Consider the following 17,814-nt stretch of genomic DNA (forward strand, 5'->3'; position numbering starts at 1 on the left):
GCGATTCCAGGCCCGGAGAGTGGTCTTGCCCCAACTCATTAACACGGGTTTGTCGTCACCTGCAAATACTGTGAAGTTAATGTAAAAAAACAAGTCGTCCATTTTCACTTCTTGAATCATTGCCATTGAGATGAAGAACAAGGCCAAACGCGGTCTGTGGACCACGTCAGCCCTTGTCCCGCCGGGTCCCCTCAAGAACACCAAATCCACCTTTCCGGGAAGGCTAGACAATCCAGAGAGATTCTCGTTCCGTATTCTTCGCACGCCATACGGAGAACACCGAACAGCGCTTTGTTCAAGTTTATTTAAAAAGCATGGAAACTGTGACCAACACGTTCATGCTATGAGGCATCCCCCATCACCGAGTCCACTCGAGCTCCCGTCGGACGTGGCGGCGGCCACAGGCTTGTTGCTGGGCTCTCCTGGAGGCCGCATGTCTGAGCAAAGCTTGTGACCAAACTCTCTCTCTCCCGTTGGAATGGCGATGGGGGGACACGCGTCCTTAGTGCTTCGTCCCAGACATCTACCATCTGGCAGAGAAAACGAGCAGCCCTAAACGAGGCCAAAGCTGCCGACATCGACGGACACAACTTAGGGGCTCAGCCGCATGACCGGCAGCGACTGCTGGGTCTCGCGCAAGGACCTTCTTCCGTTGTGTCAGCTTCAAGATACGGACGGGTCCTAGTGCTGGGAAACGGGCCCAGGCGGCCAGCGACGGAGGGCTGCCTGAACTGCCCGTCTTGGCCCGGTCCAAGAGGCCCAGCGGCGCTTCCGTGATGGGCCCGCCCCAAGGCCCCAGACGGTTCAGTTCTCAGCCAGCACAAACCGAAGTGGAGGAAGAGCTGGCAGACCAGCCGACGGACCCCAAGGGCACCGTGAACAGAGACACGTGGGCCAAACGTTCAGAAAACATTTATTACAAGGAAACTAAAATGCGTACATCCCACTCTTTAAAACAGCCGTTTGCTGGTGTGATCATTGAATTGCAGGGGCCGGGGGTCTAAACCGAAGAACTTTCCTCTGTGGAATCTGAGGTCGGACAGACAGAAGCGAACGCCTTCCCCACCTCCAAAACGATGGGGTCATTTCGAACCCGAGGAGAGCGGCCTGCCAGGCTGTTCTCCGTGCGCCGAGGTCCAAATGGAGACGCCCCAGATGGCGGCGGACCCACGAGCTTGCCCTCCCGCTCTGGGTCAGCAGGCAATGAAGTATTTGGTCACGTAAAGGCTCCCGCTAGGCCCCAAGGACGTTGTGAGAAGTCTCCAATGGGAAAAATCAAAGTCTACCCCTTGGGGGAGGGGGGTTGGCTCTCCTTGGGGTCTCCACACAAGCACAACAGATTTTAAAGCTAGAACCCGTCCCAGTGAGGAAAAGAAGATACAGAACCAGCCCTATCCACCAGAAACCCAGGAATACACACATGGGTACAGACATGCATACATGCATGGGACAAAAGCCAACATGTGTATCTTCAGTGTGTAATACTACACTAGGCGTGACGGAGGAGCTCCAAAACAATCCCAGACGTGCCTTTTGAGCAGTTTGGCCAGAAAGATGCCACGGAAATGGCTAAGGGGGAAATGCTCCGACGCGGCCGCTTTAGCCAAGGGGAGCCCGTCGGGCGTAGGACGAAGGGCACACCCAATGGGAGCGCCCCAAGGAGTCTGGGCACAGACACTGCACACGCGGCCTCCCCGATGGACACCCAGTCACGAGCTCTGGTCGCCAACAAGACGTTCCGGCTCACCGCTGCGCCCCTTACTGGTGTCCAGGCCAAGACGTCAACAATTTTTTAAAAGAAGGAAGTAAAATGACGGAGAAACGGGAAAAGTGGACACAAGCAGAGCGAGGGCGCTGGGAAGGGGAGCCCGTCCACCAGTTCTGCGCCGCGGCCCCCGCGCTCACACATGATTTCTGCTCGCTTTCCGGAGTCCCGGGCAGGCTTCAGAGCGACTCACGACGTGATTGCGCCCCGCCCTGGGCCTCCCCAAGTCAGCAGAGGGGACGAGCGGGGCTACATTCGTTTCCAAGCAGACACAGCGGAGGGGAGCGAGCGAGGTGGCTCCGGGCGCTCTCCCAGGAGGACGGGGGCGATGGCAGTGACGAGAAGCAGGCCCTCCTCCTGGCAGGGCGCCACAAGGCCACCTCGCATTTTCTAGAGGAAACAGCGGCAGGGGGCGAGTCGGGTCCGCCGTCGGGCCCTGGTGAAACGAGGCCTGCGCGCGGCTGCTTTCACTTCAGAATGATATGGAAGCCTTCCCCGTTTTCCGCTGCGGGATGGAAAAGCGGAGTTAGTGCGGGGGCCGCCGCCGGTGCGGAGGGGGCCAAGCTGAGCGCAGGCCCTTCCTAGCTGGGAGCTCTCCCATCGCCAAGGCCTCCTGCTCTTGTGTCTGGGGACAGATCCTCGGGCTAGATTGTGAGACCCGAGGAAAGGGCTGGAGAACAACCAGCCCGACTGGACGCGGCTCCTACACCCTCCCGGGTCCTCTCGAGCACCCCCCGGGAGCAGCGGTGGCCAGAGCGAGTCAGGAGAGCTCCCCCTCCCCCCCTTCGTCCAGGGCCAGCACGCACACACGGTACCTTTCACTGTGGCAAAGAGGAAGCAACTCTCGTCCTGGAAGTTCTGAACCACCTGGAAAGAGGGAGCAAACCTATGGGAGGCCGAACCTCTGAGGCCCACCAGCACAGGCAGAACCACAGCCGGGGCGCCGCCGCAGGGCCTCTGCCTGTGGAACCTCCCGGAGGGGCCAGGACAGCACTCAGCCGGAAGACGGCCCGGGCGGTCTGGGCTCCAAACCCTTTAGGGTGCCGAGAACGGCAGAGGGGGGCCCCCAGACTGACCCCCCCCCCCGGCTTCTCGGATATCTGAATTCCTTCTCTGGATCCCGCCCACTCCCTCACGGCGTGGCCCTTCCTAGCTCGGCAGCAAAGAGGAAGCCAGAAATTGTGGGGCTCCAACCCGGCAGAGGGAGGGTTCCGCCCTCACAAGTCTCTCAACAAGCCCCTTCTGAGCTGAGCCCTGCATAAAGGGGGAGTCACTGCTGCATGGGCTGGGAGTACCTCTCGGCTCTGCTCCTTACCTGGTCACTAAGGAGGACATGAATACCGGTGGGACCCTGTCTGTAAACCTGGTTAATCTGGTGCAAAGGGACATTGAATGCCGAAGCCAGTTTCCGTGTGACTTCTGAGGCCACCATCTCTTCCAGGTAGATCGCATGATAAACTGGAAGAACAAGAAACAAGAGACTTGGAGAGGGGCACGAGGGCCGGGGGCAGAGAACCTGGGCAGCTGGGGCCAGAAGGCACCGGGGTGAAGGTCCCCCCCCATTTAAGCAAGTCGGCTCTGGGAGAAGAGTGTGGCCTGCGCGAGTCCCCGAGGCTCTCCCTGGGGCTGCCGGACCAGTCCTCCCCTTGGAGAGGAAAGCCTCTCCCCCTCGCTGGGCGGGGGGACCCTTTACACAGAGGCTCCCAGGGACGGGGGGTGGAGGGCACACGAGCCGAGGACTGCCCAGCTAGCTGTAGGCCCCCGAGGAAGACAAACAGCGCCAGCCCAGGCCAAGAGTTCGGGTCGCGCTCCTCAGGCCCGAGTCATGGCCGTGAGGCTCCCCCACACAGAAGACATGATGCCCAGCTGGCCTGAGAAAGAAGGAGCAGGAAATGGGGAGTCCCGGCAACAGAAACCCTCGGAAGCTTGAATCCCAGCAAGACTCGGGATTCAGATGATCAGCGAAAGCAGAGACTGAAGTCAGCTGGGGGGGGTCCTGGGCCAGAGGGGAGGCAAGAGGGTGGCTCAACCAGATCAGACACGAGTGGTGGAGAGAACAATTTAAAAAGGGACCCAGGGGAGGCAGAGTCAAGATGGCGGCGTAGAAGCAGCAAAAGTTCAGACCTCTGAAAACGCTTCCTCACCGATCACAAACCGAATGCTCCCAGGGGACTGAGAATCAAACCTAACAACGAGGCAGAGCCAAGGAACCCTCCTGCTGGACTCAATCCAAAAGGTAGGTCTCGGGTTTAAGGGGAAGCAAGAAGGAAGGTCCCAGGACCCCTCCCCCCGCCCACCAAGAGCAATGAGCCTCCAGCGGCAGCAGGAACTTCTGGACAGGCAAAGGTGCTGGTCTGGGGGCAGGGCTGTGCCAGGCTCAAAGCGTGGAACACAGACTGCAGGGAGGGAGCTGGAGAAGGAGCGCAGAGCAGGCAGCTGTGGAGAACCTCCATATTGTTCCAGCCTTCCAGGAGGTTTTGGCCTCAGAGCACATCCAGCCCAAACCAGCTGAACTTAATCCCATCAAAAGTCTTCAGAGGTTGTGGAAGCCCAAGCTCCAACACCCCTCCCCCACAAACTGGAGGGAGAGACCTTCTGACAAAGCTCCAAGAGGGGAGACTGACAGAAAACCCCAAAACCAAAAAACTGAGAGGAGCAAGGGCACAGACAAATACTGGGAGCAAAGAAGGGGTGAATATGAGCAAACAACAGAAAAAGAAGAAATTACAATAGACAGTTTGTATACAGGCAATGAACAAAGAGCAAACAGAACAGAGGAAGAGGGAGCATCAAATCAGAAATCCCAGTGAATTGGATACAGGCTTTGGAAGACAAAATGTAATTCAAAACACAATTAAGCGAGGCTGAAAACAACTGGGAAAAGAACTTAAAAACGAAGATATGTCATCTGGAAACAGAAAATAGTATCTTGAAAGCCAAAATCAACCAGTTTGAAAATGAGGCAAAGAAGATGAAAGATGACCACCAAAGAAAATCAGACCAGGAGAAGGATGACCAAAAAGCCGGGGATGAAATCCAGTCTTTAAGAACCAGAATACAACTAGAATTAAGTGACCTCACAAGGCAGCAGGACACTATAAAACAAAACCAAAAGAATGAAAAAATGGAAGAAAATATGAAGCATCGCATTCACAGAGATTTAGAAAATCGTTCCAGGAGAGACAACTTAAGAATCATTGGCCTACCAAAAGACCACGACAAAAGGAAAAGCCTGGACATCATACTAACAGGACATTATCCAAGAAAACTGCCCCAATATTCTAGAACAAGAGGGAAAAGTGGAGATTGAAAGAATCCACAGATCACCTCCTATACTTAATCCCCAACTGACAACACCCAGGAATGTTATAGCCAAATTCACAAACTATCAGACCAAAGAAAAGATATTACAAGCTGCCAAGAAGTCATTCAGATACCACAGATCCACAGTGAGGATAAAGCAGGATTAACTGTGCTTGGTGCATAGTAAGCACTTCATATGCTTGGATGGCTTCAACCAGATCTCAGAAATGAAAAATAAACTCAGACTTTTTTTGACATCAGGTTGGGTCTATGGACTAGATGAAGATGTCCTCCCTTCCACATCTGTGATACAGATATTCGAAAAGGACTTTGAATTAAGACAACAGTAATCCTCTGGCCACTGACAAATGGGTTTTGGCACCCCAAATTTACAAAATATTTTGGATACCAAATCCTTATTGATGGATTTTCCCCAATTGCTTTTCTTCTTAGTCAGTTGCACTTTCAAGGAATCCAAAGAATCTATTTAGATCCTTTGGAAAAGCCCCACATTCCGTATTTGACAAAGTCACGACCTCTCCACACTGTAAGAGGCCAGGCAAGGGCTACATCAGGTGGAATATTTAGTTTGGATTCCAATTCCATTTGGAACAGATTATGGCATGTGGCCAAAGGCTCTAGTCAATGGCCACTCTTCCTTCCTCAGTGATGCTTATCCAATAGGGAACTCTTTCCTAAGAAACACCAAGTTCTCTGGGTTACTTCTGACTCTTCCCTGTATGCCCTTTTCTATTTTTTAACCAATACCAAATGGTTTGAATGATGGCAGTTTTTTGCATGATGGACTTTGTTCCTCCCCCTTCGTGTCCCTGACCTTTAAAAAAGCAGACTCGCATCTTTTGTTATTATTTTCTGTTTCTAGATTGATTCCGACAGCACTGACACTGTCAACTCCCTGACTTCACTTGGGTAGCCCTGCAGCACCACCATTATACGGACATCCTGGCCCAGTCTTGCTAGGACTCTCATTCTCTAAGAAGCACTTTGTTATCAGAATACCGAGTGTACTCTGGGACAAAGAATCTTTATTCCATGCACGGCGTAATTGTTTTCAAGGAAATTTTCTCATGTCTGCCTTTTCAGACGTTGCTGTTCCGCGCAGAAACGGTAGTGATGGGGGGTGGGGACGACACGGCAACATCTTGCTTTCTGTTACAATTAGCTGGCTATAAACCGTTGTGTCACGAGCTCAGGATCGTCACGCCTAGCTTTCTCTTCTACTCCCAAAGCGAATAGAAGATGCTGCCAAGGCCAAGTCAAAGTCACCCAGCGGCAGCGGGGATGGACTTCACTTCTGTAGCATCTCCAATTCCCCCTCTTCTCCCCTTTGACAGCGCCTCCATCCCCTGCGGAGTGTGCTGGCCTCCAGGCTCTCCCATCCTTGAATTCAACCTCCAGTGGCCGGTGCCTCTGGCCTCCAGGACCGAACCCAAACACGAAATTGCACTTGGATTTGTAAAGCCCTTCACGGCCCGGTCCCGTGCACCATTCCAGTCTCTCCACCTTCGAATGCTCTTTCTCTACTCTGCTCTGGGGACACAGGCCTCCTGCTCCTGCCCAACAGGACGCTTCCCCAACTCCAGGCATTTTCTCAGCTCTCCTCCGTCCTCCTGCTTTCCTTTAGGTCTCTGCTGCAATCCCACCTCTCTCAAGCGTAGGAGGCCTTTCCCCAGTTACTGGCACGAGTCTGAGCCCCTTCAAAGCTTATATATCTCCCCAAGTGTCCAGGGCTTAGCATGGGAAATAGTAGAAAGTAACTAAATGTCTGCTGACTCCACTCACCTACTTCCTGTTTATGCAATAGTGAACAAGTACCTTGTCAAAGGCCTTTTCTGTCTCTCGAGACAAACCGGGTTGGGATGTTATTTTCAGTGTAATTCTGCTGACTGATATCCTGACGCATCCCTCCTCTGAATCCAATCGGGTCACGATTTCTTGACTGAACCGACTGCCATAGTCTGTCAGAAATCCCCTGAAGGCTTTGAGTCAATGGCCACGAGGGACACTGATCCGCAGTTCTCTTCTCGGCTTTCCCGTCCCACGGTTTTGGTGCCGGGCCTGGATCTGGGCTAAGAGAGCCGAGAAGGCTGCTTGCTTACTTTGGACGCAACTCTGTTCCTCAGACGTTTGAGAGAATTCGTTCGATTACTGGCCGTCTCGGAAAGGGGACGAAGAGAATTTGGGTTGTGAAATGTCAGAAAACACATGTTAAAAATGATCTCTACATGTAACTGGGGGGGGGGGAAGCTGGCTAGAATTCTCCAGTAGAGCCTCCAGAATAAACGGTCGGTTCTTTTCGGTGGGCTTGACTGCTCTCGAGATCAGACTACGGCATGTGACGCCGGAGTGGCTGAAGGCGGTCCTTTATGCCTTTTGGGCATTTAGCTCTGCTGGCAAAGCACACTGGGAGAATTCTTCGCGATCTCTTCAAGCGGGCCGTCATTTTACCTCATTCCTTTCGGAGTTCCTCGATTCGATTTTCTGCCCCCGACACACGTGAAGGCGGAGGCGTGGGAAAACCTTACATGAAGTGACACCCAGGGAGTAGCAGAGGCAAGAGAACAGACGCGATGCCAACAGTAAACGGGGAGAACGGCCAGACAGTGTGCCAAAGTGCTCAAATTGTAGTAACGCGATTAGAGCCAAAGAAGAGATGGGAGAGGGCAACCCGCGGCAAGGTACAGGGCTTGGGGTGCCTAGAGGAGGCCAAAGCGATGCTTGTTGTGAGTGGCGTAGGAGGGACTACCGGAGGCCCTCTAGGGCACCGCACTCCACCTAAAGACGCGCCTCCCAAGGAGGCCCGGGGTAATCTGAGGCCACTGTGCGGAGAAAGAAGGAGAAAAGCCGGTGCTGCGCCCTCCCACAGGGCCCAGCACGCTTCGGCCTCCAGCAGCGGGAAGGGAGCAGAAGGGTTCTTTTCCCCACAGAACACAGAGTGTCGACTCCATAAACAGTCGGTTTTGAGGTAGGAAGGGATAAAAATGAACTTGGAACAGAAACGGGTCGCGATCCCTTTGCCACCGTATCCTGCTCAGGGTATTCCCACCCCAAAAAGAGCCGTGGAGTGACGAGGAGAGAGACCGAGAGAAAGCCCAGGGAAAAGGGTCTGCCCTGCTTCTGCTGGGCTGGACAGTCCGAGGCCTTCTGCAACACAAGGGTCGGCTAGGACAGACCCAAATGCGCCCTCAAGGGGCGGCCGTTCCACGTAGGAGAAGTGACTGGAGTGGGGCACGCGCAGGCCCGGCCTTCTCCACTCCCCCCGCGTCAGTGACCGACTCCCCTGGTGCCTGCTGGGCCCCAAGCCCGCCCCAATGCATACCGTAGACCGCACCATTGCTACTGTGATCTCCGTGGCCTGCTTCTGGCGGCCTCTCCAGCCGGGGACCCCGGGGCTGCTCCTGGCAGACGTAGATGGTCAGGCGGGGCCTAATCGTCCTGCAAGGGCAAGAAGGCGGCTGCAGCGGACGCCCGGTCACATGGCCTCACGCGGGGACCACTTGGGAAGCACGAGGCCAAGTGCCAACAAGGGAACCCTCATCACTGCCTGCCTGCCGCGAAGTGCGCAAAGGCGGGGGCACCGAGTCTCCTCCAGCCACAGGAGGAGCCCGAGACCTCCCCGAGCCCGCCCGCCAGCAGACGCCCTCACTGCCTCCAGGGAGCCCCCAGGCAGCTCTGAGCCGGGGTCGGCCCAGGTGCCCGAATCGCACCAGCTACGTGTGCAGATTCTTGCTGGGAAGACGCCGGGGCCGGGGCCGGCCCTGAAAGCGCGGCTCTAAGGGCATCTCGTCCTGGGCGGGGGCCCCAAAGCCACAGCGGCGAGCTTTATGCCCCTCCCCCAGGCCCGGCCAGTCGGTGGCTGCTCTCCCAGGAGCACCCCAGCCCGGAGGCAGAAGGCCCAGACTCCGCCTGGGCTCCCCGGCCCCGTCCTCACCTTGACCTCAGGGAATTGTAGAGCCGAATGCCGTCGGCCGGGCCACAGATCTGGATGAGGTCCTCCTTCGTCAGTTTTAATAAATCTGCACCTGGAAAAGGAAGCCGCGTTGGCCGACGGCTCCAAGCAGCAGCGCGCGCTGACCGCCCGCCCGCCCGCCCGCCCGCCAAGAGGCCGGGGCCGGCCTTCTGTCCCAGGCGCAGGGCGTCTCGCAGAATTCGACCTGCAGCCTCCCAACGCCCCAAGCGGAGGCCGCACCAGCCAGCCAGTCCCTCAGGAGAGACCAACAAGGTGTCCTTCCATCTCCACCGGCTGGACGGGGACTCCACCGACACTCGGGTCCTGCCGGGCCGGGCCACGCGCCCGCTTCCCTGCACTGCCAGGGGCACGCTGGAGCGTCTGGCCCCTCTCCCGGATCAGAGAAACCCCGCGAAGGCTCCCAAGCGGCCCCTTCCTCACTGGGGGCTCCCACGTCTCGGGTTTCTCTGGTTCCGAGTCAGAAATGACGCTGCGGATAGGACTGGGCGGGTCAGGACCGGGAAGGACGTGCGGGAGGGAAAGGAGAAGCCCCGGCCACGCCGCGCCGCCCCCGAGCAGGCCCGCCCCAGGGCAGCGTCTTCGGCCCGGAGCTGCAGAGCGCTCCGCTGTCGCCCTGCCGCCGGGCCCAGCAGAACTCGGGCCGAGAGAACACACCTGAGAAATTGGTGAAGAGCCTCGCGTAGGAGGTGAACCTCTGCCGAAGCAGCCACTGCTGGGTTTCCTGGATGGTTGCTGATGGCTGCAATTGCTGGGGGGAGGGGAGAGCAGCGTGGAGAGCCTGCATCTGGCGGCACCCCACAGCCGCCCGCCGGCCCTGGCCACAGCGAGTGGCACGAAGAGATACTCACTTCGTTGATGCCCAGACAAGTGCCGTCTCCTTGGTGGTTTGGGGAGGAGGAGTTGCTAGGGAGAAGGAAAAGGAGAGGGGGGGCTTGCACCCCGCACCGTGCTCTCCAGGGGGCTCCCTGAGGCCCGCCCTCCCCCTCAGCCATCCATCAAGGGTGCTGACCCTCCTCCGAACGCTCCATCCCAGGACCTGCCCCTCTTTCTCAGGCAAAGACCTGGCTCTGCGTCTCCGGCTCATCTGACCCCAGGGACGGAGCTGGGCGGGCCCGCGGGGTTGGGGGGAACCGCCCAGGAAGCCCCACTAACCCGTCACGTGCAGAAACGGAGGCCAGGGGTCCAGGCAGGAGGAGGCCTCCAGAGCTGGGACGGAGAGGGCAGAGACGGCGCAAGGGCCCACCCCCAGCCCGGCCCCCCAGGCCTCCCTGGCTTCTCCGCCCAAGGAGGAGGGCCTGGCGGAGCGCGGCCAAGCTGCCCACCCACGTACCTCTCCGGGACGCTGTAGCTGCTGTGCTGAGCGGCGGTGAACGTGAGGGCAGGGCCGGGGCTGTCGCTGGCGTAGGCGGCGCTCGTGACGGGCCACGGGGAACACTGAGGAGCAAAGAGAGCCCCCACGCCCATCACTCGGGGCTCCGAGGCCGGGGCCACGGGCTCGTCTCCTGGCCCCTCCCCGACAGCTCCGCTGTGGCCTGGGTCGGCTGCTGAGGGGGGCCGCGGCAGACGCCACGCGCCCCGCCTGCTCCTGGCCAGGCCAAGCTCCGTCAGGACCGCCCGGAGCCGGAGGGCGAGAGGGACTCCCGGGGTCGGATCTGGGCCGAGGAAGGGGAAGGCTCGGCCCAGCCCAGAGCGCTGCCGCCGGCCCAAACAAAGGAGCTCACGATCTCGCAGGGGCTCCACCCGCTAGAGGGACATGGCGGGTGGCACAACTGAGCCGACGGAGGCCAGACCAAGCCCCAAGCGGGTGGGAGCGGCGCCTCCCGCTTTTCCTGGCGCAACGGGGACGCCGAAAATCGGGGAGGAGAACGTTTCCGCAGGCTCCTCGGGCTGGCCCAGGCCCGGTATAGACACCCCTTCGGTGAAGCCCAGGAGAGGCCCGGCCCAAGGACGCCCCTCCAGCAAGGAGTGGCGACGCCAGAAGAGTCAGCAGCGTCGGAGCCGGCCGGGGCCCCACCAAGAAGACAAGGGAGCAGGGGGTCCGGGCTGCCCGGGGACCTCCAGGGGCTCCCACGGGCCTCGCGACAGCCCAAACTAGGGGCCAGGCTGGGGACTCGGGACACTGAGACAGGAACTGGCAGGACCCCGGCACACCGCCGAGCGGCCTCCGCAAAGCAGCCCTGCCCGGGGTTCAGAAGTGTCCCGCGCGCACAAGCACCCCCAGATGTTGGGGGAGGCCCCACTGAGTTGCACTAGTCACACGCACACACAGAGACACAGAGACACACACACACACAGACACACACACAGACACAGACACACGCACACAGACAGACACACAGACAGACACACAGAGACACACACACCAGACAGACACAGACAGACACAGACACACGCACACACACAGACAGACACACAGACAGACACACCAGACACAGACACACACACACAGACAGACATACACACGCAGACATACACAGAGATGCACAGAGACACAGAGACACACACACAGAGACACACAGAGACACACAGACAGACACACACACAGACAGACACACGCACACACAGAGACACAGAGACACACACACACAGACACACACACGCACACACAGAGACACAGAGACACACACACAGACACACACACAGACACAGACACACGCACACACACAGACAGACACACAGACAGACACACAGAGACACACACACCAGACACAGACACACACACACAGAGACACACAGACAGACAGACACACGCAGACATACACAGAGATGCACAGACACACAGAGACACACACGCAGACATACACAGAGACGCACGGACAGACACACAGAGACATATAGGCACACACACACAGAGACACACACAGAGACACACAGACACACACAGACATACATAAACACATACATAGACACATACAGACACACAGAAACACAGAGGCATACAGACACACACACACACACACAAAGACACACACAGATAGACACAGAGACACACACAGACACACACACAGAGACATACAGACACACACACAGACACACACACACAGACACAGAGACACACACACACAGACACACACACAGACACACACACAGAGACATACAAAGACACACAGACACACACATACACAGACACACACACACACACAGACATACAGACACACACACACACACACACACACACAGACAGACACACGCACACACAGAGACACAGAGACACACACACACAGACACACACACGCACACACAGAGACACAGAGACACACACACAGACACACACACAGACAGACACAGACACACGCACACACACAGACAGACACACAGACAGACACACAGAGACACACACACCAGACACAGACACACACACACAGAGACACACACACAGAGACATACAAAGACACACAGACAGACACACAGACAGACACACAGAGACACACACACCAGACACAGACACACACACACAGAGACACACACACAGACACACACACAGAGACATACAAAGACACACAGACAGACACACAGACAGACACACAGAGACACACACACCAGACACAGACACACACACACAGAGACACACAGACAGACATACACAGACACACACACACAGAGACACACAGACAGACATACACACGCAGACATACACAGAGATGCACAGACACACAGAGACATATAGGCACACACACACAGAGACACACACAGAGACACACAGACACACACAGACATACATAAACACATACAGACACACAGACACACAGGCATACAGACACACACAGACACAGAGACACAAAGACACACACAGACACACACACAGAGACATACAGACACACACAGACACACACACACAGACACAGAGACACACACACACACACAGACACATACACAGACACACACACAGAGACATACAAAGACACACAGACACACACATACAGACACACACACACAGACATACAGACACACACACAGACACACACACACAGACACAGAGACACACACACACACAGACACACACACAGACACACACATACACAGACACACACACACACAGACACACACACACAGACATACAGACACACACACACACAGACACACACACACAGACATACAGACACACACACAGACACACACACACACAGAGACACACACACAGACACACACACACACACACACAGACACGTCAATGTTCGCCTAAGGTCACGGCTGACAAACACAACCTGGGAACAATTCATCCTGGCAAGCAGCGGAATGTCTCCTCTGTTTGGAGAAAGGGACATGGGCTGGGGACCTCCCACCCGTAAGGAGCCTCCAAAAGCCTGGGGTCTCCTGGACCAGGGGACTCGTTGCTGGGTGTCTCTTCACGATGCTCCTGGCCAGGGCCTAGGCAGCTGCAGGCTCATTAGGGTGGTGCCCAGGGCCAGTCCCAGAGTGGACACAGTGGCCAGGCCTGCCGAGTGAGCCCACTTGGCCTAGTCAATCCCTCAGGGAACACTCAACGTAGAGATGGGCGAGAGGATGCTCACAAGGCTGTTCGCTATCTCAGAAGGGCTGGGGTCCGAGCGGTGAGGAGTCGGCCAGTCTCATGGGTAGTAAGCACGAGGCAGCGAGATGGAGTGAGCCCGGGCTCCCCGACACTCAAGCTAGGGAGTCCCCTTGAACCAAAGTGCCAGCAGTAGGCCAGGCAGTCGTCAAGAGCACGTGCCGGAAGTGTGCAGCGTACGGGCGGAAACCAGAGACGGGGGCAGCTGCGCTGTGCCCGCGCCATACCGCCTGGCTACCACCAATTTCTTCCCCAGAGTTGGATCATTGTAGATGGAGAATCAGAGGCGTAACTGGGTTACTTTTGCCGATGTCGAAAGACAGAAAAAGGAACTCCACAGACTTGAGATGTCTTCTAGATGGAGAAAGAGGATGTACGTGGATGCCAAGGTTTTGCCCTGCCCAGCAATGCTGCGGCACCATCTTTCCCCAGTGGGGAAAAGATCCATGAAGATTGGAAACGTCACCCTCCTGAGAGCAACCAAGGCCGTCTTCAGGTAATAACCCTTTTGTTTGATCTTGCGAATGCGCAAAGTCCATTTCTCGAGCTATTTGAACTGGTAGGAGACAACGAGCACCAAGAGAGCCATGCGGCATCCTCCAGGCCACTGACCAAGGGGGCAGAGGCCAAGCCAGCCCCGCCAGCCCCCAGCCAGGATGGAGACAAGGGCTCAGACCCGGGTCTCTTATTCAAGGTGCACAGTGCCCACTCAGGAACTACAGAACCAAAATTGTTTGGACTGGCTCCAAGACCAGAAGGGCCTCTACCATGGCCTCCACCAGTACGAAAGGAGACCTGACCCCCAGCCTGCCTGACCAGGGGCTGCAGTCAGCCAAGGGAACACTGTTGGAAGTCCTGACCCTGGAGCCCTGGCAGAGACGCCTGCATTTCAGAGGAAGAAGGAAGCACAGCCTTGGGATGCCAGCCTGAATTTCGTGGCGACGGTCCTGCCCAGGCCTCGAGTCGAGGCACCCAATGGGGGAGACATTCTGCTCTCCTGCATGACTACCGAAGGAGAGCCGCCATGCAGGGATTCCTCCATGTCTTCCCTAGGGATATGCCACAGCTTTGGGGTCAGCAGGTAACCTAGCTGAAGGCCCAGGCCGTGGCTTCCCCCGAGGCAACTTAATGCCAGGAGGCTCAAGCACAAGCAAGAGATCTCCAGGCCCAGAAGCCTCTTCTGAAGGGTACCGAGCGCTCTTTTTCCTGGTTAGGACGAGTCATTGGATCAACCGAAACAGCACGCAGCGCCACAGATTTTAAGAGCTCTGCACCTCGCGACATCGGCCCACTCCCTACTAAGTTCTGGGGCAGAGAGAACGAAGGCCTCTGGGGTTGGGGAGCGACTAGAGGCGAGGCCTCGGGATTCCTCCTCCCCCATCCTGCTAGGAGAAGGGGGGCCAGGGGAGTCTTACAAGACAGCGTCCAAACGCACTCCCTTTGCATCCATCAAGCCAATGTGCTTCAGACATACACCAGCCAGGGAGGGCCCGGGAAGTCCATGTTTGTTGGCTCCTGTGGTCAGAGACGAGGGCTTCTCCTCCTCCTTCCTTGGAGTCGTCTCCCGGTGGATGCCTCCTTCCTCCTGGTCTTCAGAAGCTCGGCCAGCAGCCGACCAGCCTGGGCAGGGTCCGAGGTTGACCTCCAGGAGGGCCAAAGGGCGGCGATGGGGCTTTTGGCCTTGTGATTCTCGGAGCAAGGTGGTGCCGTGTCGGTGTCAGCAGCAGCCCGCTGAGGGGATGGTCAAAGGGCGGCCTCAGCCACATAAGTGCCGCACAGCTCTTTGGTCCAGGACGTGGCCAGAAGACTCAGAAAGCCTAGGATCCAGGAGCGAGTGTCCGAGGGAGGACGCCCGGGCCTCGGCAGGCCCCGGGCAAGCTCGGGCTCCGAGGCGCAGAGCAGGGCTCGCTCTGCGTGTCACGGCAAAGAGCCTCCTCCCAGCCACATACGAGACGACTCCAGAACGCTCCGACGCTACGCAAAAGCCCAGGCGGCCGCTGTGCGGTCGGGAAGGGAACGGGGGCTGCTTGTACACGGGGAAGAGAGGTGAGTGGGTGTGCGGGGCGCCCCCTCCCTAGGTGACAGATGCAGGAAGCGCCCCCACCCGAGGCCCAGGCCGCGGCCGCGGTCGGGTGGGCGGCTACCCCGGCCCCGGGCATCCTGACAAGGGAAAGTAATCCGAAGTCCCTTACACTGCCGCGCTTTGCCAGAGAATCGCCGCAGTCTGCTGGCAAAGTCCGCTTGCTGGACCTTTTCTGCTCATGTTCAATTGCAGGTTCCATGATAGGCTCAAGCCTCGTCTGGACAAACACCAAAGAGCGGGGTCAATTTCCGTTAGACAGCGAGGGCGGACCTAGTCCCCCAGGCCACGCCTACTCGGGGCCGACGCGGCCCAGGACTCACGGGCGGGCACGGGGGGCCTCGGCGCCCCCGACGGGAGAGGCCCGGCTCCTCTCTTGGGTCGCGCTTCCCCAGCCCCCCGGCCGCTCGGCCCGTACGCCAGGCACCACACAGCTGGCCTCTTTTCCTCGCGGAGCGCTCCGCCACATTACCTCACTGAGGATGGTGGTGTCGTAGGAAGGCTGGTACTTCTCCTTCTCGTGCGCCGTCCTCTTCTCCATCTTTTCTCGGTCCGTTTTCTGTTTCCGATCCGCTCCTTTGGGCTAAACAAAGGGAAAACACTCACTCAGTCGGCAAAGCCTCAAGGCAGCCTCGGGCCCCAGGGCGGGCTCCGGAGGCCGGGCCCGGCGAGGCCTCGGTGCCGGCTCTCACCTTAAAAACCTTGATCTGGCAGCTGGCCGAGTGCACGTGATCCGTGTAGTCGCCGTGCTCGTTCTGTTTGAAAGTGTCCACCTGGACTCGGAAAGGAACCCCCTTCTCGCCGCCGTGCTTGCGGGGGGTAAACTCGGTGCTGATGCAGTGGACCTGGAAGAACAGGAAGCGCCTGAGCGCCCGCCCCACCTCGCACCCAACGGGGCAAGGCCGGATTCGACCCAGGACAGGGCCCGGCCCGGGTCCGAGCGGCTGCCCATGCAGGATGCGCCCCGCCTCTGAAGCCACGTGGCTCGGGCGCCTTCCGGCACGGCCACGCCGACTCCAGCCAGGCTCACGGGTTCTGCCTCGTCCCAGGCCCCAGCGAGGCTGGCCGTCCCCGTTGTCATCCCCACACACTCTTCAAAGCACGGCCCAGGCACACGTGACGTGACCCGGGCAGCCCAGAATCAGCCCAGAGCGGCCCCGCCGGCCTCTGTCCGAGCCAAGCTCCGAGTCCCCCGAGGCGCGCACTGACCTGAATGAAGACGGACGTGCGCTTGGCGGGGTCCCACAGAAACTCCACCGCGTTCAGCTGGCCGGGATTCGTCCGGATGTCGATGACGCCCACAGACATCGGGATATCTGCGCGTTCGGAAAGAGAGTCACAGGGGCCGCGGCCCTCGCCCAGACCCCGAGCCCCGGGCCCCGGCCCGCGGGGACGGCCCGCTCGGCCAAAGAGCAGGCTGGCCCCGGCAGAGCCCCCGAGCGGCGCCCCGACAGGCCTGGCCGGGCCAGCCCCACGCACCGAGATCGAGGAGTCGGTCCCCCGGGCGACTCCACTTCCAGCCCTCGAGCTGCTGGTGCTCCGTGTACTGCAGGCGTCGGTCGTGGAACACGACGCGGATGATGCTCTGCAGGGCAAGGGAGAGAGCGCTGCTCAGTGGCCAGCCGCGGAGAGGCCCCTCGCTGACCCACTGTCCACAGGGAAGGGAAGAGGCCCAAGCCGAAAGCCAGAGACGCGGCTCGGCCAAGGGAGAAGCTCCTCGGGCCCGCTGGTCTGGCTTCAGGGCTCCGAGTTCAGTCGGCCAGGCGCCGGGCTGGGCGCCGCCATGTTTGGGCCCTGGGCCTCTCTCCTAGAATTCGGCCCAAACGAGAGGGTCAGGGAGGCCCGAGGGCCAGCCAAAGCACTACTGATGACGGCCGGCACTTAAGAAAAGGCCAAAGGACTTAACAACGACTAGGCCGGGCCCACGCCCTGGCCAGAACGGCCCTGGGGGAAGGGCGCCCTCTTGGCTGCTCAGGACAGGAGGTCTCCAGACCACCGAGAAGAAAGCGACGGCATCAGAGCCCTGGGTTCAAGGCCGAAGGGGACCTGAGAGCCCCTCCAGACCAACAGAGAAGGCTCAGGACTCGAGCCGGGGTGACCTGGGAGGAGAGACTAGACTGGAGAAAAGGCTTCTGGGAGACCAAGCC

General features: G+C 58.4%; 1 protein-coding gene across 4 annotated transcripts in view; it reads right to left on the minus strand.

Annotated features, from left to right (window-relative positions):
- Positions 1-895: 895 nt before the first annotated feature.
- Positions 896-17,814, minus strand: part of UBP1 (upstream binding protein 1) — a 34,252-nt gene continuing 17,333 nt past the window's right edge. Inside the window, exons 4-16 of one of the 4 annotated variants that reach the window (XM_056803995.1) lie at positions 17,147-17,252; positions 16,877-16,983; positions 16,360-16,512; positions 16,140-16,250; positions 15,780-15,887; positions 10,390-10,493; positions 9,908-9,962; positions 9,714-9,807; positions 9,021-9,111; positions 8,421-8,524; positions 3,081-3,223; positions 2,581-2,632; positions 896-2,270 (exon numbers count right to left, since the gene is read on the minus strand). In XM_056803995.1, the coding sequence (XP_056659973.1) occupies positions 2,233-2,270; positions 2,581-2,632; positions 3,081-3,223; positions 8,421-8,524; positions 9,021-9,111; positions 9,714-9,807; positions 9,908-9,962; positions 10,390-10,493; positions 15,780-15,887; positions 16,140-16,250; positions 16,360-16,512; positions 16,877-16,983; positions 17,147-17,252 (1,266 nt within the window). In that variant the 3' untranslated portion in view covers positions 896-2,232. Of the gene's footprint in view, positions 2,271-2,580; positions 2,633-3,080; positions 3,224-8,408; positions 8,525-9,020; positions 9,112-9,713; positions 9,808-9,907; positions 9,963-10,389; positions 10,494-15,779; positions 15,888-16,139; positions 16,251-16,359; positions 16,513-16,876; positions 16,984-17,146; positions 17,253-17,814 lie in introns of all 4 variants that reach the window. The other 3 variants (XM_016424642.2, XM_056803997.1, XM_056803996.1) reach the window with 3 other exon arrangements.

This window comes from Monodelphis domestica, chromosome 7 (genome assembly GCF_027887165.1).
Source record: "Monodelphis domestica isolate mMonDom1 chromosome 7, mMonDom1.pri, whole genome shotgun sequence".
Lineage (NCBI taxonomy): Eukaryota > Metazoa > Chordata > Mammalia > Didelphimorphia > Didelphidae > Monodelphis > Monodelphis domestica.